The sequence below is a fragment of the Coregonus lavaretus genome (assembly GCF_964263955.1).
Source record: "Coregonus lavaretus genome assembly, chromosome: 9".
Classification (NCBI taxonomy): Eukaryota; Metazoa; Chordata; class Actinopteri; order Salmoniformes; family Salmonidae; genus Coregonus; species Coregonus lavaretus.
In genome coordinates this window covers 11615628-11639061 of record NC_139996.1, presented here as the reverse complement: position 1 = coordinate 11639061, position 23434 = coordinate 11615628, and the positions used below count along the sequence as shown (strand labels likewise).

General features: G+C 42.2%; 1 protein-coding gene across 1 annotated transcript in view; it reads right to left on the bottom strand.

Annotated features, from left to right (window-relative positions):
* The window catches only part of LOC311134953 (leucine-rich repeat-containing G-protein coupled receptor 5-like), a gene marked incomplete at both ends in the record, with an annotated part of 28699 nt that extends 6766 nt beyond the window's left edge, over positions 1-21933 (bottom strand). Inside the window, 12 exons of the mRNA XM_084168724.1 lie at positions 2123-2188; positions 2334-2405; positions 4030-4098; positions 4217-4288; positions 4428-4499; positions 4589-4657; positions 9173-9244; positions 9474-9689; positions 12160-12231; positions 12318-12389; positions 12994-13065; positions 21719-21933. Coding sequence (XP_084024850.1) covers positions 2123-2188; positions 2334-2405; positions 4030-4098; positions 4217-4288; positions 4428-4499; positions 4589-4657; positions 9173-9244; positions 9474-9689; positions 12160-12231; positions 12318-12389; positions 12994-13065; positions 21719-21933 — 1139 coding nt within the window. The remainder of the gene's footprint in view (positions 1-2122; positions 2189-2333; positions 2406-4029; positions 4099-4216; positions 4289-4427; positions 4500-4588; positions 4658-9172; positions 9245-9473; positions 9690-12159; positions 12232-12317; positions 12390-12993; positions 13066-21718) is intronic.
* Positions 21934-23434: the final 1501 nt, after the last annotated feature.

Sequence of the window (23434 nt, the reverse complement as noted above, 5' to 3'; positions counted from 1 at the left end):
AGACGATTTTTACGCGCTACGCGCTTCAGCACTCGCCGGTCCCGTTCTGTGAGCTTGTGTGGCCTAACCCTTCAGCTGAGCCGTTGTTGCTCCTAGATGTTTCCACTTAGCAATAACAGCACTTACAGTTGACCGGGGCAGCTCTAGCAGGGCAGAAATTTGACGAACTGACTTGTTGGAAAGATGGCATCCTATGACGGTGCCACGTTGAAAGTCACTGAGCTCTTCAGTACGGGACATTCTACTGTCTAAGGAGATTGCATGGCTATGTGCTATATACACCTGTCAGCAACAGTGTGGCTGAAATGGCCGAATCCACTAATTTGAAAGGGAGTCCACATACTTTTGGCCATGTAGTGTATATACAGAGCCTTCGGAAAGTATTCAGAACCCTTGACTTTTTCCACATTTTCTTACGTTACAGCCTTATTCTAAAATTGATTAAATAAATAGCAGCAATCTACACACAATACCCCATAATGACAAAGTGAAAACAGGTTATTAGAAATTTTTGCAAATGTATTAAAAATAAAAAACAGAAATACCTTATTTACATAAGTATTCAGACCCTTTGCTATGAGACTCGAAATTGAGCTCAGGTGCATCCTGTTTCCATTGATCATCCTTGCGATGTTTATACAACTTGATTGGAGTCCACCTGTGGTAAATTCAATTGATTGGACATGATTTGGAAAGGCACACACCTGTCTATATAAGGTCCCACAGTTGACAGTGCATGTCAGAGCAAAACCAAGCCATGAGGTCGAAGGAATTGTCCGTAGAGCTCCGAGACAGGATTGTGTCGAGGCACAGATCTGGGGAAGGGTACCAAAACATTTCTGCAGCATTGAAGATCCACAAGAACACAGTGGCCTCTATCATTCTTAAATGGAAGAAGTTTGGAACCACCAAGACTCTTCCTAGAGCTGGCTGGCCGGCCAAACTGAACAATCGGGGGAGAAGGGCCTTGGTCAGGGAGGTGACCAAGAACCCGATGGTCACTCTGACAGAGCTCCTCTGTGGAGATGGGAGAACCTTCCAGAAGGACAACCATCTCAGGAGCACTCCACCAATCCGGCCTTTATGGTAGAGTGACCAGACGGAAGCCACTCCTCAGTAAAAGGCACATGACAGCCCGCTTGGAGTTTGTCAAAAGGCACCTGAAGACTCTCAGACCATGAGAAACAAGATTATCTGGTCTGATGAAACCAAGATTGAACTCTTTGGCCTGAATGCCAAGCGTAACGTCTGGAGGAAACATGGCACCATCCCTACGGTGAAGCATGGTGGTGGCAGCATCATGGTGTGGGGATGTTTTTCAGCGGCAGGGACTGGGAGACTAGTCAGGATCGAGGCAAAGATGAACGGAGCAAAGTACAGAGAGATCCTTGATGAAAACCTGCTCCAGAGCGCTCAGGACCTCAGACTGGGGCGAAGGTTCACCTTCCAACAGGACAACGACCCTAAGCACACAGCCAAGACAACGCAGGAGTGGCGTCCGGACAAGTCTCTGAATGTCCTTGAGTGGCCCAGCCAGAGCCCGGACTTGAACCCGATCTAACATCTCTGGAGAGACCTGAAAATAGCTGTGCAGCAACACTCCCCATCAAACCTGACAGAGCTTGAGAGGATCTGCAGAGAAGAATGGGAGAAATCCCCAAATACAGGTGTGCCAAGCTTGTAGTGTCAAACCAAGAAAATAAATTCGCAAAAAACTATTAAAAAAAAAAAAAAGTGCTTTGTCATTATGGGGTATTGTGTGTAGATTGATGAGGGGGGAAAAAAACAATTTAATCAATTTTTGAATAAGGCTGTAACCTAACAAAATCTGGAAAAAGTCTAGGGGTCTGAATACTTTCCAAAGGCACTGTATATATAATTTTTTGCACCCCCACTTTCAGACAAAGTCAGGCGCCAACATCTACATGTATGTAAAGAGGAAATGGCCCAGGTTACTCACAGGGTTCTGAGTCCAGTCAGCTCTAGGAAAGTGTCTGCTGGAACCTCGTGGATATGGTTTTGATGGAGGTCACTAAATACAACGACACACATCGCAACTGTTACCTGGATTGTATTTATGGCTGGGTTGAGGACTAACAATAATGGTAACGAAGCCACTCACATTTTCTGGATCTTTCTGCAGCCACGGAAGCTGGGAAGATGCTGGATCAGGTTATGGGAGAGATCCCTGCAGGTACAGTGTTCATTATAGTTTATTTAAAATGATGTTCAGGATAACACATTTCATTTCTAAGATACAGAACCAAGAGATATTATAGTACCAAGATATTATAGTATCAAGAGATATTTGGTCAACCAGTATAGGGACTTACAGCTGTATCAGGTTGGGTAACTGGTCACAGAGGTTCCCTGGCAGTGATGAGATGTGTGTACCTGTGACAGCTCTGAATGGACAGAGAATTTGGTCATAGAAGGGACAGAGTCCAACCACATTTTAATCCACAGTTTTTATGCGAGTAAAGTCAAATTGTATTTTTTTAAAATCACAACAGCTGTGATGTGAACAGGACATTTCGGTGTGATTTTATAAATGTCGACAGATCATTTGTTAGTTCGACATGGTGAGATCTTTTTGTGTCTGTAAAATTAATTATGCGGGAAATGGCGGTGGAAATGCATTTATGCGCACATTTTGATATAATAACCATCATATCGAAGTAAATTTGGAGTCACTCGATGATAAGGTGTGTGGTCCTCCCACTACGACTCGGGAAACCATGCAGTTTATTAGGCTAAAGATTAAATAAGTTATGATGAACTTCACAGGGGGGTGAAAGTGCACGATGATGAGCTTGACGCTCCTTTCCAATAAATATCGAGGGTCTTATTATTTATGTATTTTTATTTATTGTTAAACTTTTTTTCTGGGGTCTTATTCTGGTGACATGATGATCGATGCTTGACTGCCGTTTATCCATAATAATCTCATCATGTAGACTAGCCTTCCCACACAGCCTACCCACACTGTATCTGCTAGCTGTTGGCTATAGCACACGTGACAAGACCAGAGTTGCACATTTGCTATTTAACGCAACAGTTATTGTGAGAAATGGAAATACATTGAACTTTTGATTTTTATTTGGTACATGAAAACTTAAAGGGATACTTTGGGATTTTGGCAATGAGGACCTTTATCTACTTCCCAAGAGTCAGATGAACTCATGGATACCATTTATATGTCTCTGTGTCCAGTATGAAAGAAGTTAGAGAGAGTTTCGCAAGCCAATGCTAACTAGCATTAGCACAATTAATGGAAGTCTATTGGTATCTGCTAACATGCTTGTTAGCAATTGCGCTAGCACTAGTTAACAATTTCCTTCAAACCGCACGCAGACATAAAAAATGGTATCCACAAGTTAATCTGACTCTGGGGAAGTAGATAAAGGGCCTCATTACCAAAAATCCAGAAGTATCCCTTGAAGCGAAAAAGTACATTTTGTGTGCACTACTTCATAATGTACTAGTTTTATTTTTTCTGCAACTCCCATACGGACTCGGGAGAGGCGAAGGTCGAGAGTCATGCGTCCTCCGAAACACGACCCTGCCAAGCCGTACTGCTTCTTGACACACTGCTCGCTTAACCCGGAAGCCAGTCGCACCAATGTGTCGGAGGAAACACCGTACAACTGCTGACCGAAGTCAGCGTGCATGTGCCCGGCCCGCCACAAGGAGTCGCTAGAGCACGATGGGACAAGGACATCCCGGCCGGCTAATCACTCCCCTAACCCGGACAATGCTGGGCCAATTGTGCACTGCCTCATGGGTCTCTCGGTCGCAGCCGGCTGCAACACAGCGCGCTGCGCCACTCGGGAGGCCCAACGCACTGGTTTTTATCCACAACAAGTCCGTTTGTTGGAAACTGGACATTTGTTCTTTATGCAGATTCTAATATATTCGCATGAAAATCTGACAGCAATTGGATGGAATCCTAGCTGATGTGCTGAATCTGATTCATGATAGCTGGGGTGTATTCAGTGTATTTAGGGACTTTTGAGGACTGAGACTTACAGGGTTTCCAAACTGTTTGTGCCAGTGAGGTCTGGGAACTCTGTGATCTCTGTGGCTCCGTTGAGTGATCTACACAATAACAAAAAAGACGGACAAAAATCACACCTGCTTAGCTTTCTTCTTACATTTTCATCTACTTCCTCTCAAATGGGGTAGGACATAATGAAGAGGGATAATGCTGACTTACAGCATCCGTAGCGCTGGTAAATGCTGGAAAGTTGACTTGCCTACAAACTGGATGGGATTGTTGTAGAAGTATCTGTTAGAGAGGAAATACAGCACAATCGTCAGAGGGATCAAAATCCCCTCACTCATCGAATCATTGTGATACGATCATAATGATTGATTACTTATTCACGATCAACTTTACATCAGGACGATGACACAAGAGCACCTACATTGTGACAAGGGAAGGGTTTCCCACGAAGGCATGCTCTGGGACAGATCTGATGTTGTTGCTATGGAAACTCCTTGGGGGCAAATATTTAAGATTTAAGATAACTGAAAACATGATTTGTTCTATAAGTGGCAGCACTGGAGTGTAATGAGTTTCACTCACAGCTCTTTGAGGTTAGGGAGGGCTCTGATGGCCATGGGAAACATGGCCAGGTCGTTGTAGTTCAAATCTCTGAGGGTCGGGAAAAAAACAATATATGAATTATTACAGTTGTCTGCACAGATACTTCCCTTACTCTACTTTCCTGTCAAGTGTTCATGGCTGCAGTGAGGTACAGAAAGTTTTCAGACCCTCTCTCTGTTTCTGTCCAGAATTTACACCACTCATATTAGAGCCTCTTTCTCACATAAGGCTGCTTCCTGTTTGTCCAAACTAGATGCCTAGGAACCTACAGGTCTATGCTAAGAACTGCCAGGTCTGGATTGGCTCCGAGGCGGAAGGTGATGAGGATTTACAGTAGTTCACAACCTGCTTGTTCCTTTGTGGGTAGGAGGCTATTGTACTGCTAAACATTATTTACACACGCCATAACAGTACAGTGGGGCTTCCTGGAACCATCTGAAGTGCCTTCAGAAAGTATTCATACCTCTTGACTTATTCCACATTTTGTTGTCTTACAGCCTGAATAAAACATAAATAAATACAATCTACACAATACCCCATAATGACAAAGTGAAAACATATTTTTAGACATTTTTGCAAATTTATTGAAAATAAAATACAGAAATATCTCATTTACATAAGTATTCACACCCCTGAGCAAATACTTTGTAGAAGCAACTTTGGCAGTGATTACAGCTGTGAGTCTTATTGGGTAAGACTACTAGCTTTCAACAACCTGGATTGTGCAACATTTGCCCATTATTCTTTTAGAAATTCAACAAGCTCTGTCAAATTGGTTGTTGATCATTGCAAGACAACCATTGTCAGGTCTTGTCCTAGATTTTCAAGTAGATTTAAGTCAAAACTGTAACTCGGCCACTCAGGAACATTCACTGTCTTCTTGGTAAGCAACTCCAGTGTAGATTTGGCCTTGTCTTTTAGGTTATTGTCCTGTTGAAAGGTGAATGAATCTCCCAGTGTCTGGTGGAAAGCAGACTGAAGCAGGTTTTCCTCTAGGACAGGGGTCACCAACCGGTCGGTCACAGGGGGTTTTCCTCTAGGACAGGGGTCACCAACCGGTCGGTCACAGGGGGTTTTCCTCTAGGACAGGGGTCACCAACCGGTCGGTCACAGGGGGTTTTCCTCTAGGACAGGGGTCACCAACCGGTCGGTCACAGGGGGTTTTCCTCTAGGACAGGGGTCACCAACCGGTCGGTCACAGGGGGTTTTCCTCTAGGACAGGGGTCACCAACCGGTCGGTCACAGGGCATTCCTAGTCGACCAAATATTTCTGTAGAAAAACCAACGATAACGGCATAGTCTTGCGCTCCTTTTTTGTTGTTATGTGTTGCGCTGTTGGCGGTAGGTGCACTTGATTCAGAAGCCCTGCGCATCGGGTAGAAACAGTGTTCCCATTTTGAACCATTTCATTTGTCTGAAAAGACAAACTACGCCTACCCGGCTGACCGGGAGATCTGTGGCTTAATCGAGTACTCCTACTGTACTGGCCAATCGGATTAGCTCAAATCACCATGCCTACAGCGTCCACGACCCCGGCCACAGCAAAGTTTGATACTAGCCTACTTGAGATTTCATTACTTTTAAAACCATGACCGACCAGAGAGAGACTGTCAAACAATACAGCAAAGTGTTGCTGTTTTTATGAGTGAGTTGACGTTTAAGTATTTATTCAGCACTGTCAACGCTATTACAAAACATAAAACGCGCTTCTGCCTAGTTCCACTCGCGCTGCAGCTGCAATGAGTAGCCAAGTGTATCAATCAATGTTATTATTATTAGCAGCTCGTCGTGTCAATTTTAATATCTAGGAATATTTCACTTTCTCTGCTCATAGGAACAACATGAATTTGTTCATGAGGCGATGCACTACGACTTGAGTTTCGCCATAAGGTGGAAGATGACGTCGCCTGTCTCTGTTCAGTCTCACCGGAGGAAAGGAAGAAGAGAGCATGGACCGTGAGAGGCGGACCCTCTGCTGCTCTCTCCCTCCCTCCTCTAAGACTAATGCCGTGTTCAAAACAACTGGGAACACGGAAATCTCCGACTTCAGTGCATTCATGACAACTGGGAACTCTGAAAAAACGAGATCCGACTGGGGAAAATAATTTTGAATAGTCATCCATTTCAGAATTCCAAGTCGGAAACTCGGGCATCTTTCTTGAGTGCCCACTTTCCGACCTGAAGATCACTGACATCATGATTTGACCTCATTCAGAGTTCCCAGTTGTCATGAAAGCACCATGACCATCAAATGCAGGTACCATCAGTTCATTAAAATAAAAAAACAAATTATTTCAATTAATGCACAGCTGTGCCTCGCAAGTGCTACACCAACTGATTCGTTATCAAAGCTCCAGTTTTGAAATATAATATGGTCTGAGAAGGACAATATTGTCAGGCCTGGCATATAGCCAATATGCTGTGGTAAAGTATTAGGCCTACTGCACCATCCACATTCCTACAAAACTGTTTTTATTAGGTTAATGTTACATTTAAGTCATGTTTAAAAACAAATCTGCTTGCTTTTTGACTGTGAAAGGATCTTGACTCAGAAAAGGTTGGTGACCACTGCTCTAGGATTTTGCCTGTACTTAGCTCCATTCCGTTTCTTTTTTATCCTGAAAAACTCCCCAGTCCTTAATGATTACAAGCATACCCATAACATGATGCCACTACCATTATGCTTGAAAATATGGAGAGTGGTACTCAGTGATGTGTTGTGTTGGATTTGCCCCGAACATAACACTTTGTATTCAGCTCAAAAAGTTAATTGCTTTGCCACATTTTTTTTTGCAGTATTACTTTAGTGCCTTGCTGCAAACAGGATGCATGTTTTGGAATATTTGTATTCTGTACAGGCTTCCTTCTTTTCACTCTGTCAATTAGGTTAGTATTGTGGAGTAACTAACATGTTGTTGATCAATCTTCAGTTTTCTCCTATCCACAGCCATTAAACTCTGTAACTGTTTTAAAGTCACCATTGGCCTCATGGTGAAATCCCTCAGCGATTCTCTTCCTCTCCGGCAACTGAGTTAGGAAGGACGCCTGCATCTTTGTAGTGACTGGGTGTATTGATACACCATCCAAAGTGTAGTTAATAACATCACCATGCTCAAAGGGATATTCAATGTCTGCCTTTTACATTTGTACTCATCTACCAATAGGTGCCCTTCTTTGCGAGGCACTGGAAAACCTCCCTGGTCTTTGGGGTTGAATCTGTGTTTGAAATTCACTGCTCGACTGAGTGACCTTACAGATAATTGTATGTGTGGGGTACAGAGATGAGGTAGTCATTCAAAAACCATGTTAAACACTATTATTGCAAACAGAGTCCATGCAACTTATTATGTGACTTGTTAAAGCACATTTTTACTCCTGAACTTATTTAGGCTTGCCATAACAAAGGGGTTGAATGCTTATTATTGACGCAAGACATTTCAGCTTTTCATTTGTAATACATTTGTAGAAATGTCAAAAAACATAATTCCACTTTGACATTATGTGGTATTATGTGTAGGCCAGTGACAAAAAAACGACATTTAATCAATTTTAAATTCAGGCTGTAACACAACAAAATGTGGAAAAAGTCAAGGGGTGTGAATACTTTCTGAAGGCACTGGATATGGAGGGAGACAAAGAGATCTACAAACAAAATAATGCAACAGAATAGCAGTCTGGGGCTCATGTACTGTACATTATAGTCATTATAGAAATGGTACATTGGGATAACTTCGGTGGTACAGTATTTCTTTCAGTTGACTCATACAGCGCTCAACTCATGTGTGCACAAAACAGACCGCAAGTGGTTCTGTGTTATAAGGCTGCAATAATGGGCCAATCTAGCAATATCTCAGATCTCAGCCTGACGCATTTAAAGCAGCCCCCCCCCCCCCCCCAGCATTGTAAATACAGTAGTCAGTACTGTAAATACAGTCGTAAATATAGTGCAAATACATATCATGTTTTAAATGTTTGTCTTTTTGATGTAGTAACTTGTGAATTACTGCTGTATCTTCCAACATGACTGTTTTCTCTGGTCAGTAGTATAATGGGGGTTGTGAGTTGAAGTATACATTACTGGTAGCCTGGAGGTTGTTAGGGTATTACCCTGCTAAAACTCAGGAAACATGTGCTGCTAGATTGAGGGTAATTGGTAGAGTGCTGCATCATGCGGCCACACACTGAGGTGCACCAAATCGTTGAGAGATCGTTTGAACTGCAGTGGTGGCTGTTTAGATGTCTTGTAAAAAGGCACATTTAGAGTTCTGTTCTGACATGCAAATCCATAGCCTGGGTACCTGAATGTCTATGCGTTCAACGACAAAACACAACAAAACGTTGGCTGAAGCAAAGAGAGACTGGCACCCAGACTAGCAAAAACATGATGATGCGTAGTGATGCGTGTTCACTTGAATCAAATCATTCATTAGTAGGTTATTAGTTAATTTGCATTTTATAATTTAATGTCTCAGTAAATACCTGGTAATTTCTATACCGTAAAAAATAAAGTGTCAATCAAGTCATAAGGTGATGAAGGTACATTTGAGGTAGAGGTGAACTCACAGAGTCTCCAGGCTGAGAAGCCCATCAAAACACCTCTCACCCAACGACTGGATCTGGTTGTTATGGAGATGCCTAGGAAGAGATGTATGGAAAGATATCAAAGACCCAATAACGCCCTGCAGGGTTCTACACAGTGGTAGAAAGGAAGTGGGTATGCGTGTGTGAATGTAGTAGGAGCAAAAGAGAGAGAGACAGTAGAAAACAATGAAAATGTAAAGACGGAGAGAGCGAGGCTGGCCCTTAAACAAACAACAGAATTGTATAACAACCAACAGTTGGTCAATCCAACCGTGCTACTCACAGGACCACCAGACTGGTGAGATTGGCGAAGGCGTGGTCTGGGATGTGGGTGATGCTGTTGAGGGCCAGGGTCACTGCCTGCAGGGTTGGCAGGATGGCCAGGGCATGGACAGGCACCTCCGTCAGGGCATTATCATCCAGCCACAGGTGGCGTAAGGACGCCAGGCCCCTAAAGGAGCTTTCAGGCACACTGGCAATGTGGTTGGCATCCAAACGCCTGACAGAGAGAGAGGGAGATGCAGACAGTGTCCCATTCAGTCAGAATTTCCTTGAAAATACATTTGGGAAAATACAGTAATCAATTACATTCAAAGTGCATTTTTAAGAATCCTCAAGTCATTTCTTTGGAGCGGACATGTTTATTCATCTTAACACAATTTCACAAACAAATTCATGCACCTTCTACTTCTTCTATAAATACATGCTTTGACATGGAGCTGGTATGTCCAGTAAATAAATGTAAAACATTTATATTGCAAAGTAGAATATAAAGTTGTTTGGAAAACACAAAATAAATGTAGACCTTGTGCTTTAATTCATTTCTCATATTAAACTGCATCTCCATGCTGCTTTTTATTCCAGAGATACATCCTCGATCAGGGAGGTCTGTGCATTCTTTTGGTGCATGGTAGTAATTTCTGGTGTTGACATTCACTGTAGGGACTTAGCTGTCTGACAAGGGGTCCTGGCACCACCACAAGCAGACAGCTTGCATGTGGTCGTCCTTTGTCTGTCTGTCTAACGTGTGAACTTCAGATTGGTATGTCTAAACAACATGGATAGCTGTTTACTCTGGCCAGAGCATTCAAACAAGAGCCTGATTGAGATGTGGAGGACAGAGGATCAGGTAAACATGTTTAGGGATGCCTCAGGGCTCAGTGTAACAACCATTCATTTTGTAAGAGGACGGAGTGGGTTTCATGTGTGTGTGTGTGGGGGGGGGCGGCAGGTAGCCTAGCGGTTAAGAGTGTTAGGCCAGTAACCGAAAGGTCGGTGGTTTGAATCCCCTAGCCAAAAATCTGTCAATGTGCCCTTGAGCGAGGCACTTAACCCTAGTCGCTCTGGATAAGAGCGTCTGCTAAAATGTGTGTGTGGATATAATTCATTCGATTTTTCGAGGTTCTACATGATTTTGATTATAACATATTAAAGCTACTGAACTTTCAATATTAAGTGTAACAGAAGTTCGGTGTGTATGTGTGTGGCATCAAGAGAGAAAAACATTCCCACATTACCAACGTTGTGCCATGTTTACAAATGACATGGACAATTACATTTGTGGCTCTCTTGAGTGGCTTTAACCACAAATGTTTTTCTTGAATGTTGCGTTGTGTTTCCTGCCTCTGGAGAATAATACTTCCAAACAGTGAGAGCATAAACAAAACATATGAAATTAACCTGAAAATTGAGCTTAGCATCAAATAAGGTCTGTCTATCTTCAGCGACTGTCAGAATTCCTAAATACAAGGAGACACTTTTTCCAGATAGAATGACACAAAATAAGCTATTGGAGAAGGCTAAGACTGGACAGATGTACCAAGACCATAGAGTTAGATAGAGGACTCTAGTGCCCCAAAAAAACAGTTTTAGCATGGGCAGCGCCATTGACGACTTTCACAATTTTTAAGTCGTCAACTTGGTGGGACTTCCTATGGGTTAAGGAAGGATCACATAATTCCATCCAGGTCACCAGGAGGGATCAGTCAATGAATTATACACGTGAGTAAACATTCCATAATGGCAGGTGATAAAAAATTACCAACCTTGGCTTTATACCTGTTCAAACAACACACTCTAGGTGGCAGTGTGCACCCTTTCAGTTTATTTGCAAACTCATAGAAGTACTAGTAGAACAAAATGGACTACCGGTACTTAAAAATGGAAATGTTCATACTTGAGTAAAAGTAAAGAGACCTTAATAGAAAATGACTCAAGTAATAGTGAAAGTCACCCAGTAAAATACTACTTGAACAAAAGTCTAAAAGTATTTGGTTTTAAATATACTTAAGTATCAAAAGTAAAAGTATGAATCATTTAAAATTCCTTATATTAAGCAAATCAGACGGCACAATTTTCTTGTTTTTCAAATTTACGAATAGCCAGGGGCACACTCCAACACTCAGATATAATTTACAAACGAATAATTTGTGTTTAGTGAGTCTGCCAGATCAGAGGCAGTATGGATGACCAGGGATGTTCTCCTGATAAGTGTGTGAATTTTAACATTTTCTGTCCTGCTAAGCATTCAAAATGTAATGAGTACTTTTGGTTGTCAGGGAAAATGTATGGAGTAAAAAGTATAACATTTTCTTTAGGAATGTAGTAAAGTAAAAGTAAAAGTAGTCAAATATCAATAGTAAAGTACAGATACCCGAAAAAATTACTTAAGTAGTACTTTAAAGTATTTTTACTTAAGTACTTTACACCACTGCCCGTGCTATCACAGACGCCATAATGGGACAGTTAAAATGATTCGATGTCTATCCAATGTCTATGGCCAAGACTCAATATGGAGGCATTTCTCTCCTCCTCTCCTCTATTACCTGCTCTGCTCCTTCTCCAACTGCTCTGCAGAGTGGCTATTTAGGTGGACATCATACAGAGAAAACTAACTGGGTCTTGAATTAGACAGTGTCATGTAGTAGCCTATGAATAGTGCATGTGTTCAGTCGTTCAGATATACTCACAGAGACTGTAGGTTCCTCAGGTTCTCAAGAGCCTTACTTGGAACCTGCTTTAGGTGATTGTTCTGGAGCATTCTGTTCAGAAAGACAGAAGGGATTCATTCACAAAGATGCAGGTTTTTAGAAATTGATCATGTATGAGTTAGTAATGTATGACTTACAGTACTTTGAGATTGAAGAGGCCAGAGAAAGCCCCTTCAGGGATGTCTGTTAAGTCGTTTCCTGCTAGTCGTCTGCAGGGGGACACACACACTGTACTGTATTACATAAATAATTAAAAAACAACTGAACTTCCACTGATTCAGCCGGCACCAGTCTATTTAATTAATAAGCCAACCAGGCACCATAAACTGTAACCTGAGCCTGTTGTTACTGAATTTCAATATCCTGACTCCCTTTTAACAGCTCCAACAAAAGGCAGCACTGGTTTTCTCATACAGGGGCAAGTAAAGAGAATGGAGTCTAATATTAACATGGTTACTGCTTCTGGCTCCCGGCCCTTTCTGTTAGCTCATCTATCGAGCGACATTGATCCTTCTGTTTTGTGTTTGTCTCTCCTGGTTTTGAACAAAGTTTTCCTTACCTCATATTTAGTGTCTGATTCATACTACATGTAGACTAGAGAGGGGGTTTTCAGCAGTGAGCAGACACTAACTCTGTGTTTTTTACTTGGGGATTTATTACAGACAATTTGGGGACCGGTGTAATACTCTTCAGCAGTCCGCATCAGAACAGAGAAATTGTCCAACAGAGAAATCTAATCTCCAGGATGGGCAAAGCTTATACTCACAAATTCCTAATAAAAAGGTGTGCCATCTGTCCTAGACTAATACTCACAGCTCTTGGAGGAAGTGTAGGTTGGAGAGGGCTCTGTTGGGCAGCAGGGTGAGGTTATTCATACTCAGATCACTGATGGGGGAACAGAGAACAGTAGCAGTTTGTTACACAGTAGCAGTGTGTTAGCATGACATGATTGTGTTAGCGCCACACCACAACTGGGCTCTCCAGCTGTCCATTCCACACATAGTAAAAGCCATCATACATCCTGACTGATATGGTAGGGCTGAAGGGGGGAGACGTACAGCAAACATTAGGATACCCCACCATGTGCATACAAAAACCAGTCTTGATGAAGGATTCTTGATTTGCAATTCAACACCACTTTTGAAATGTGTACTTTTTAAAAATTATTTTATTTTTTAGATACAGTGCATTCAGAAAGTATTCAGAAACTTTTCCCACATTTTCTTACGTTACAGCCTTATTCTAATTTGGATTAAATAATTGTTTTCCCTCATGAATCTACACACAATACCCCGTAATGACACAGCGAAAAAAGCTTTTTAGAAATTTTGGCAAATGTATTATACAGTGGGGGAAAAACGTATTTGGTCAGCCACCAATTGTGCAAGTTCTCCCACTTAAAAAGATGAGAGAGGCATGTGATTTTCATCATAGGTACACGTCAACTATGACAGACAAAATCAGAAAGAAAAATCCAGAAAATCACATTGTAGGATTTTTTATGAATTTATTTGCAAATTATGGTGGAAAATAAGTATTTGGTCAATAACAAAAGTTTCTCAATACTTTGTTATATACCCTTTGTTGGCAATGACACAGGTCAAACGTTTTCTGTAAGTCTTCACAAGGTTTTCACACACTGTTGCTGGTATTTTGGCCCATTCCTCCATGCAGATCTCCTCTAGAGCAGTGATGTTTTGGGGCTGTCGCTGGGCAACACGGACTTTCAACTCCCTCCAAAGATTTTCTATGGGGTTGAGATCTGGAGACTGGCTAGGCCACTCCAGGACCTTGAAATGCTTCTTACGAAGCCACTCCTTCGTTGCCCGGGCGGTGTGTTTGGGATCATTGTCATGCTGAAAGACCCAGCCACGTTTCATCTTCAATGCCCTTGCTGATGGAAGGAGGTTTTCACTCAAAATCTCACGATACATGGCCCCATTCATTCTTTCCTTTACACGGATCAGTCGTCCTGGTCCCTTTGCAGAAAAACAGCCCCAAAGCATGATGTTTCCACCCCCATGCTTCACAGTAGGTATGGTGTTCTTTGGATGCAACTCAGCATTCTTTGTCCTCCAAACACGACGAGTTGAGTTTTTACCAAAAAGTTATATTTTGGTTTCATCTGACCATATGACATTCTCCCAATCCTCTTCTGGATCATCCAAATGCACTCTAGCAAACTTCAGACGGGCCTGGACATGTACTGGCTTAAGCAGGGGGACACGTCTGGCACGGCAGGATTTGAGTCCTTGGCGGCGTAGTGTGTTACTGATGGTAGGCTTTGTTACTATGGTCCCAGCTCTCTGGATTTTTGCTCACCGTTCTTGTGATCATTTTGACCCCACGGGGTGAGATCTTGCGTGGAGCCCCAGATCGAGGGAGATTATCAGTGGTCTTGTATGTCTCCCATTTCCTAATAATTGCTCCCACAGTTGATTTCTTCAAACCAAGCTGCTTACCTATTACAGATTCAGTCTTCCCAGCCTGGTGCAGGTCTACAATTTTGTTTCTGGTGTCCTTTGACAGCTCTTTGGTCTTGGCCATAGTGGAGTTTGGAGTGTGACTGTTTGAGGTTGTGGACAGGTGGCTTTTATACTGATAACAAGTTCAAACAGGTGCCATTAATACAGGTAACGAGTGGAGGACAGAGGAGCCTCTTAAAGAAGAAGTTACAGGTCTGTGAGAGCCAGAAATCTTGCTTGTTTGTAGGTGACCAAATACTTATTTTCCAACATAATTTGTAAATAAATTCATAAAAAATCCTACAATGTGATTTTCTGGAGAAGAAAAATTCTCAATTTGTCTGTCATAGTTGACGTGTACCTATGATGGAAATTACAGGCCTCTCTCATCTTTTTAAGTGGGAGAACTTGCACAATTGGTGGCTGACTAAATACTTTTTACCCCACTGTAAATTAAAAACAAAAATACCTTATTTACATAACTATTTAGACCCTTTGCTATGAGACCTGAAATTGAGCTCAGCTACATCCTGTTTCCATTGATCATCCTTGCGATGTTTCTACAACTTGATTGGAGTCCACCTGTGGTAAACTGAATTGATTGGACATGATTTGGAAAGGCACACACCTGTCTATATAAGGTCCCACAGTTAACAGTGCATGTCAGAGCAAAAACCAAGCCATGAGGTCGAAGGAATTGTCCGTAGAGCTTCGAGACAGGATTGTGTTGAGGCACATATCTGGGGAAGGGTACCAAAAAATGTCTGCAGAATTGAAGGTCCCCAAGAACACAGTGGCCTCCATCATTCTTCAATGGAAGAAGTTTGGAACCACCAAGACCACCAAGACTTTGGCCGCCCTGCCAAACTGAGCAATCGGGGGAGAAGGGCCTTGGTCAGGGAGGTGACCAAGAACTCGATGGTCACTCTGATAAAGCTCCAGTGATCCTATGTGGAGATGGGAAAAACTTCCAGAAGGACAACCATCTCTGCAGCACTCCACCAATCAGGCCTTTATGGCAGAGTGGCCAGACGGAAGACACTCCTCAGTAAAAGGCACATGACCCATGAGAAACAAGATTCTCTGGTCTGATGAAACCAAGATTTAACTCTTTGGCCTGAATGCCAAGCATCACGTCTGGAGGAAACCAGGCACCGCTCATCACCTGAAGAAGTATGAATGCCCTGACTTCCGCTGAGGCCATATCACTGTCAATGCTGCATGGCCAATGCAGACGTCAGATTGACCATGCGCCCAGATGCACAATGCACTTCTCACTCCAGAATACATAAGTATTCAGACCCTTTACTCAGTACTTTGGCAGCGATTACAGCCTTGAGTCTTCTTGGGTATGACGCTACAAGCTTGGCACGCCTGTATTTGGGGAGTTTGTCCCATTCTTCTCTGCGGATCCTCTCAAGCTCTGTCAGGTTGGATGGGGAGTGTTGCTGCACAGCTATTTTCAGGTCTCTCCAGAGATGTTTGATCGGGTTCAAGTCCGGGCCACTCAAAGACATTCAGAGACTTGTCCCAAAGCATTCAGACCAAAGAGTTCAAACTTGGTTTCATCAGACCAGAGAATCTTGTTTCTCATGGTCTGAGAGTCTTTAGGTTCCTTTTGGCAAACTCCAAGCGGGCTGTCGTGCCTTTTACTGAGGAGTGGCTTCCATCTGGCCACTCTACCATAAAGGCCTGATTGGTGGAGTGCTGCAGAGATGGTTGTCCTTCTGGAAGGTTCTCCCATCTCCACAGAGGAATTCTGGAGCTCTGTCAGAGTGACCATCGGGTTCTTGGTCACCTCCCTGACCAAGGCCCTTCTCCCCCGATTGCTCAGGTTGGCCGGGCGGCCAGCTCTAGGAAGGGTCTTGGTGGTTCCAAACTTCTCCCATTGAAGAATGATGAAGGCCACTGTGTTCTTGGGGACCTTCAATGCTGCAGAAATGTGTTGGTATCCTTCCCCAGATCTGTGCCTCGACACAATCCTCTCTCAGAGCTCTACGGACAATTCCTTCGACCTCATGGCTTGATTTTTTGCTCTAAAATGTACTGTCAACTGTGGGACCTTATATATTCAGTTGTGTGCTTTTCCAAATCATGTCTAATCAATTGAATTTACCACAGGTTGACTCCAATCAAATTGAATAAATATCTCAAGGATGGTCAATGGAAACAGGATGCACCGGAGCTCAATTTCGAGTCTCATAGCAAAGGGTCTGAATACTTATGTAAATAAGGTTGATTGATGAGGATTTGTTTTTATTTAATCCATTTTAGAATAAGGCTGTAATGTAACAAAATGTCTGAATACTTTCCGAAGGCACTGTATATCACCAGTACCACATTTACCGTTAATTCCTATAATTTCTAATCTACAATGTTTGTTACTTTGGTTATGGGAATTTATTTTAATGCATTCAATATTATTATTCCAGTCTTTGCAGAGTCCACAACCTATGCTACACTTGTGAGAAACAAGTTTTGGTTTATTTCCTTCCATTTACAAGTTTTGTCAATTTAGTCATTGTCTTTTGTTTGGAGCGCTCCTGTCAATGTTGAGTAAGAATGCGCACGCATAGAAGTAGACCTATAGGCTTCCTGGCCTGCGCGCAAATGAAGGCAAAAATGGAAAGAATATGGCATCACAACAAACCTGCCAAGAGAGGTCCACCCACCAAAACTCACAGACCAGGCAAGGAGGGCATTAATCAGAGAGGCAACAAAGAGACCAAAGATAACCCTGAAGGAGCTGCAAAGCTCCACAGTGGAGATTGGAGTATCTGTCCATAGGACCACTTTAAGCCGTACACTCCACAGAGCTCGGCTTTACGGAAGAGTGGCCAGAAAAAAGCCATTGCTTAAAGAAAAAAATAAGCAAACACGTTTGGTGTTCACCAAAAGCCATGTGGGAGACTCCCCAAACATATGGAAGAAGGTACTCTGGTCAGATGAGACTAAAATTAAGCTTTATGGCCATCAAGGAAAACGCTATGTCTGGCGCAAACCCAACACCTCTCATCACCCCGAGAACACCATCCCCACAGTGAAGCATGGTGGTGGCAACATCATGCTGTGGGTATGTTTTTCATCGGCAGGGACTGGGAAACTGGTCAGAATTGAAGGAATGATGGATGGCGCTAAATACAGGGAAATTCTTGAGAGAAACCTGTTTCAGTCTTCCAGAGATTTGAGACTGGGACAGAGGTTCACCTTCCAGCAGGACAATGACCCTAAGCATACTGCTAAAGGAACACTCGAGTGGTTTAAGGGGAAACATTTAAATGTCTTGGAATGGCCTAGTCAAAGCCCAGACCTCAATCCAATTGAGAATCTGTGGTATGACTTAAAGATTGCTGTACACCAGCGGAACCCATCCAACTTGAAGGAGCTGGAGCAGTTTTGCCTTGAAGAATGGGCAAAAATCCCAGTGGCTAGATGTGCTAAGCTTATAGAGACATACCCCAAGAGACTTGCAGCTGTAATTGCTGCAAAAGGTGGCTCTACAAAGTATTGACTTTAGGGGGTGCACAGGGAATAGTTATGCACGCTCAAGTTTTCAGTTTTTTTGTATTATTTCTTGTTTGTTTCACACAAAAAAATATTTTGCATCTTCAAAGGGCGGCAGGTAGCTTAGTGGGTAAGAGCGTTGTGCCAGTAACCGAAAGGTCGCTGGTTCTAATCCCCGAGCCGACTAGGTGAAAAATCTGTCGATGTGCCCTTAAGCAAGGCACTTAACCCTAATTGCTCCTGTAAGTCGCTCTGGATAAGAGCGTCTGCTAAATGACTAAAATGTAAATGTAAATGTAAAAGTGGTAGGCATGTTGTGTAAATCAAATGATACAAACCCCCCAAAAATCAATTTTAATTCCAGGTTGTAAGGCAACAAAATAGGAAAAATGCCAAGGGGGGTGAATACTTTCGCAAGCCACTGTAGTTCCTCAATATATTTGAAAAATCTTTCCAGCTCTCTCCCTTTCGATAACCACTCAGCGTGAAAGGGAAAAATGTAATTCTCAGATCCAATGGAAACGTCATAAAATAGGCCTGCCTGATTACTTCTTATCAGTCCTTGACTTGGACGGAAATAGGTTCCGGTACTCATTTTGGGTGCTGGTACTGTTTATATTTAGGTGCAGGAGCTCCACCATACTTTTGAGCTAATATTCTATAAGAGGAACATGAGCTCAAACAGTAGGACATTTGAGGTGCCGGTACTCAGCTCCGGTGAGCTCCTGCCCAAGTCAAGCACTGCTTCTTATTCCTTGAGAAAATAGCCTACAGCTGTGTCTGTCCTGAGCTCACTGGCATGGGAAACTCTGAGGGCCCAGAATATTTTATACAATGTTGCAAGTTCACTAGCACAAGTTTCAGGCGGGACGCAAGTTAATAGTTGATACAATGTTTCAAGTTCGTTGTAGACAGGCCATGTGTAGCCAATGTGGTTTACTGTATAGGATATTTATTTTTATCAGGATATCTTCTACCTACAGGCTGCAATGTTTTTATTTGTTGGCTTTATGTAGGCTATTTTTACATAGTTGGCAATGGCAATAGAAGTTACTTTTTAGGTTTGTATAATTTTCATTTACATTTGGATAAAATTTTTATTAACCACATGACATTGATTTTGAGATATAAAGTTGTTATAAATAAATTAAATTAAACTGTTTCACAAAAATGTGCATATGAAAACCATAACTGGCATGCAGATCGGTAGAAATGGTAAGATCAATTGGCATTCAACATGAGAAAGGTTGCTGACTCCTCGTGTAGCCTATTACTGGCAACTTCAGGAGATAATAGCAGAATCTGCAAAAGCCAGCAGGAGCGGGAGGAGAATAGTTGGGTCAGGTTACGTTGTTTTTCTTCTGGTTATGTAGATCTCTGGCGCCCTCTTGAGGCATTTGCCTTATTTTATCAAACCTTAAGCTTTAAGCACCAGACAAGCTCAATGCATATAGTTGATTTTATTAAAACACATAGGGTGTGTCTATATATGGAAAAATACACGTTTAAACATTTCGACCAATCTATTGGTCGAAAGAACAGATGACTTTCGGTCGAACAATTCATTTTTTTGTCGGGGACAGCCCTAGTCTGAATACTTTCCAAATGCACTGTACATATGTTTTGGGTCCCTTTGGCTGTCAAGCCTTGCAGCCTTGGGACCTTGCAAACCCAGAGGTGATCCTTGACCCTGACCTCTTAAGGCAATTTGCACAGTCTTTCATGGAATAACTTGGTCAATATGTGTTAAGAATTGGTCATAAAATTGAATATTTCCATGGCATTTTTCAGGAGCAAGCTCTAGAAATTGGGACTTCACTTAGGAAAATAATAGATACTGCAGAGGAGTGTTCAAGTCAGCAGAAAGAACCACATGTTCTCTGTTCGAGTCATTGTATCATAATGTGTTATAATACAACACTGCAATACCAGCGGGCTTTGGAAGTTACAGTCCAGCAGGCCTATACTATCTCTACAGATTTAGACATGGCTGACAGTGTCTGTGTAAAGATTTAAGGAGGGATTTGTCCCGCTGTTCTAGATAAAGGATGGTGATGAGGCGTTGATCAAAGGCTTTGATTCTGTGTGGTGTCCTTAACATTTCACAACTAAGACCCTCTGACATTAGCAAGGGTGTCATGATGCAAAGCATGCTACTACAGTGTGACCATGTCTCCGTTAACTCCTTCCTCCCTGGAAAGTTGTAATGTTTCAGACTTCTCAAATCTTCCAAAGGGAAGTCTAGAACTTCATAACTTCTAGAACTTCAATTTATCTACTTTCAAGCTTTTTCAAATAGTCTCTGGTCTAAAACACATAAACGCAGAATGTTCTTTAATTGTAATATCATGTGCACAGTCAAAAAAACAGAAAGCCAAAACAATGAGCCAGTAGCCCAGTACAGTTATGGTCTGGGACCAGAGGGGATACAATCTGACTGAGAGGGAATGAGCAGGAATGCCTCCTGTGTGTACCTCATTCCCTTTAGATAAATAATCTCTATTTGTGACAGCCTGTCTGCTCTAGGCATCGCCGTACATGTAATAATGTTGTACTGTGCAATGTTAAGAAGCCAAGGTATCTGTACAAATTTTACATCATATACCAAGAATCTATACAGGTCTGAACAGAAAGAATGTAATTCTTCAATCTTAAACTTGACGGCGTAATATTTGTATGAATTGAACTACTGTACATTAAAATGGTTGGATGTGCACTGGAGGAACATTGCATTAGTGCTGCTGAGGGTGAAATGTGAGAAGCAGGCAACATGACTGACAAAACCATTCTGTTCGCAGGCTTTTAGTGGTGACAGAGAGGCTTGGGGCGGATGATTCTTTCTCTCTCTCTCTCTCTCTCTCTTTTCCCTCTCCCCCCCCCCCCCCCTCTTCTCTCTCTCCGTAATTCCCTCTGGTCCCTAACAAAGACCCCCTTTGCCTTCAACTTTCAGTTAACCATTCGCTATGTTGTATGCATGTCAGGAATCCATAGCATTTCCTATGAAAATCCCCTAGTTCCTGCATGGCTGTCTCCAGCAGGGAAGGGGTTAATGAGCTGTCCTTTTTCATCCCTTTATTATGGACAAGTACAGTATGTATGCAGCAGCACTTACAGATCGGCATGTGTGTATTTACACAAGCCAATGCACACACATCAACAATCAAAAGTATGTAGTGAATGTTATGATATTTGGAGCAATGTCATGTCTGTGACCTGGCTCAGAAAGAGGTTTGTCCTTTGGTCTTTCAACTCTTGTAAAGAACCATTACAGTAATCCTACTCAAGGCTGACACTGGTAGGGTCAGAGTGTCCTCACAGTAGAACTCTACAGACTTCTGAGAGAACCTGCAGGGCCACCAAATCCATCACAGAGATGACCTAATTAACTTTCTCTAGTGCTGAGAGAGAGAGAGAGAGAGACGCTTATTTTAGCGTTGGTATTTTGTGTTTTATCCCCTACTGAAAAAGACCGGTGCAAACGTGTATGGAGAGCATCCATAATACAGTAAAGTTTACACTCGCAACAGTTGCCAGCACACAAACAAGTTATGAATATAATTGAAACTTACAGGTAGGAAGTAAATACGCTCAACTTTGAAGGCAACTCCGCGAAACCGAGGTCCACACAGTCAACGCGCAGAAGCATGCCGTTGTCTTCACAGTTACAAAGCGACGGGCAGTCCGTGTCGGTGTCAAGAACCCCGGTCCCTTCTGTGCCCGCGCAGTCCGCCACTCCAAGCAGAAAAGTGAGAATAATAATAGCAAGAAAACACATAATAGCCATACACAGAAATGTTCTTCAGAGAACACTTTGCAGTAAAATTAGTGTTGGACTTCCCCCCTTGGTTTCTTTGCAATGGCTTGTCTGGCTAGAGTAGAGCGATATTCATGCCACGGCGCATCATGACGAAGTCCATTCAATAATAGACAGATGTTGTGAGCAAAAGGCGGAGTAGGGAGGAGGAGCGCACGTTGTATTGTTATTACCATACAGTATTGATACCATGTGTCAGTGTGGGCTACTGTAGACTCCTGTAGATTACTGCCATCTTGTGGTGTATTAAAATACCACACTCTTATTGCAGGCCTTGTTTCTCAACGAATTGTGGAGCCTGATTGAAGAAGCAGAGCTGCCTGGAGGTGAGTGTGAGATTGCGCTCTTCATCCTTTTCAGCACCAGGGTTGGGTAGTATACTTTCTAAATGTAATCCGTTACAGTTACTAGTCCATCAAACGCATTTGGTGTGTCATCATAGTGGTATCTGACTTGTGGTCAGACTCGCTCCGGTGGAAACAAACCTACATTTGCAACTTTTTTCAATGCTGAATTGAATGTCATTGAAAAAAACAGAAAGGTTTCGTAATGCATTTTTTCGCAAACATCCTTTCTGAATTTAAATTAGGCTAATCCAAGAAGTAATCATCTAGTTTTTCAATAGTATCTGTAATCTGATTCCAATATTTTAGCTGGTAACGTAACTGATTATAGTTAACGTTTTTTTTATAATCAGATTACATGTAGTGCCTTCAGAAAGTATTCACACCCCTTGACTTTTTCCACATTTTGTTGCGTTACAGCCAGAATTTTAAATAGATTAAATTGAGACACACAATACCCCATAATGTCAAATTGGAATTATGTTTTTAGATTATTAAAAATGAAAAGCTGAAATTACTTGCATCAATAAGAATTCAACCCCTTTGTTATGGCAAGCCTAAATAAGTTCAGGAGTAAAAATGTGCTTAACAAGTGACATATAAGTTGCATGGACTCACTCTGTGTCCAATAATAGTGTTTAACATTATTTTTGAATGACTACCTCATTACTGTACCCCACACATACAATTATCTGTAAGGTCCCTTTGAGCATGGTGAAGTTATTAATTACACTTTGGATGGTGTATCAATACACCCAGTCACTGCAAAGATACAGGCATCCTTCCTAACTCAGTTGCTGGAGAGGAAGGAAACCGCTCAGGAATTTCACCATGAGTCCAATGGTGACTTTAAAACAGTTACAGAGTTTAATGGCTGTGATAGGAGAAATCTGAAGATGGATCAACAACATTGTAGTTACTCCACAATACTAATCTAAATGATAGAGTGTAAAGAAGGAAGCCTCTACGGGAATAAAAATATTCCAAAACATGCATCCTGTTTGCAATAACAAACTAAAGTAAAACTACAAAAAATGTGGCAAAGAAATTAACTTTATGTCCTGAATAAAAAGTGTTATGTTTGGGGCAAATCCATCACAACACGTTACTGAGTACCAGTCTTCATA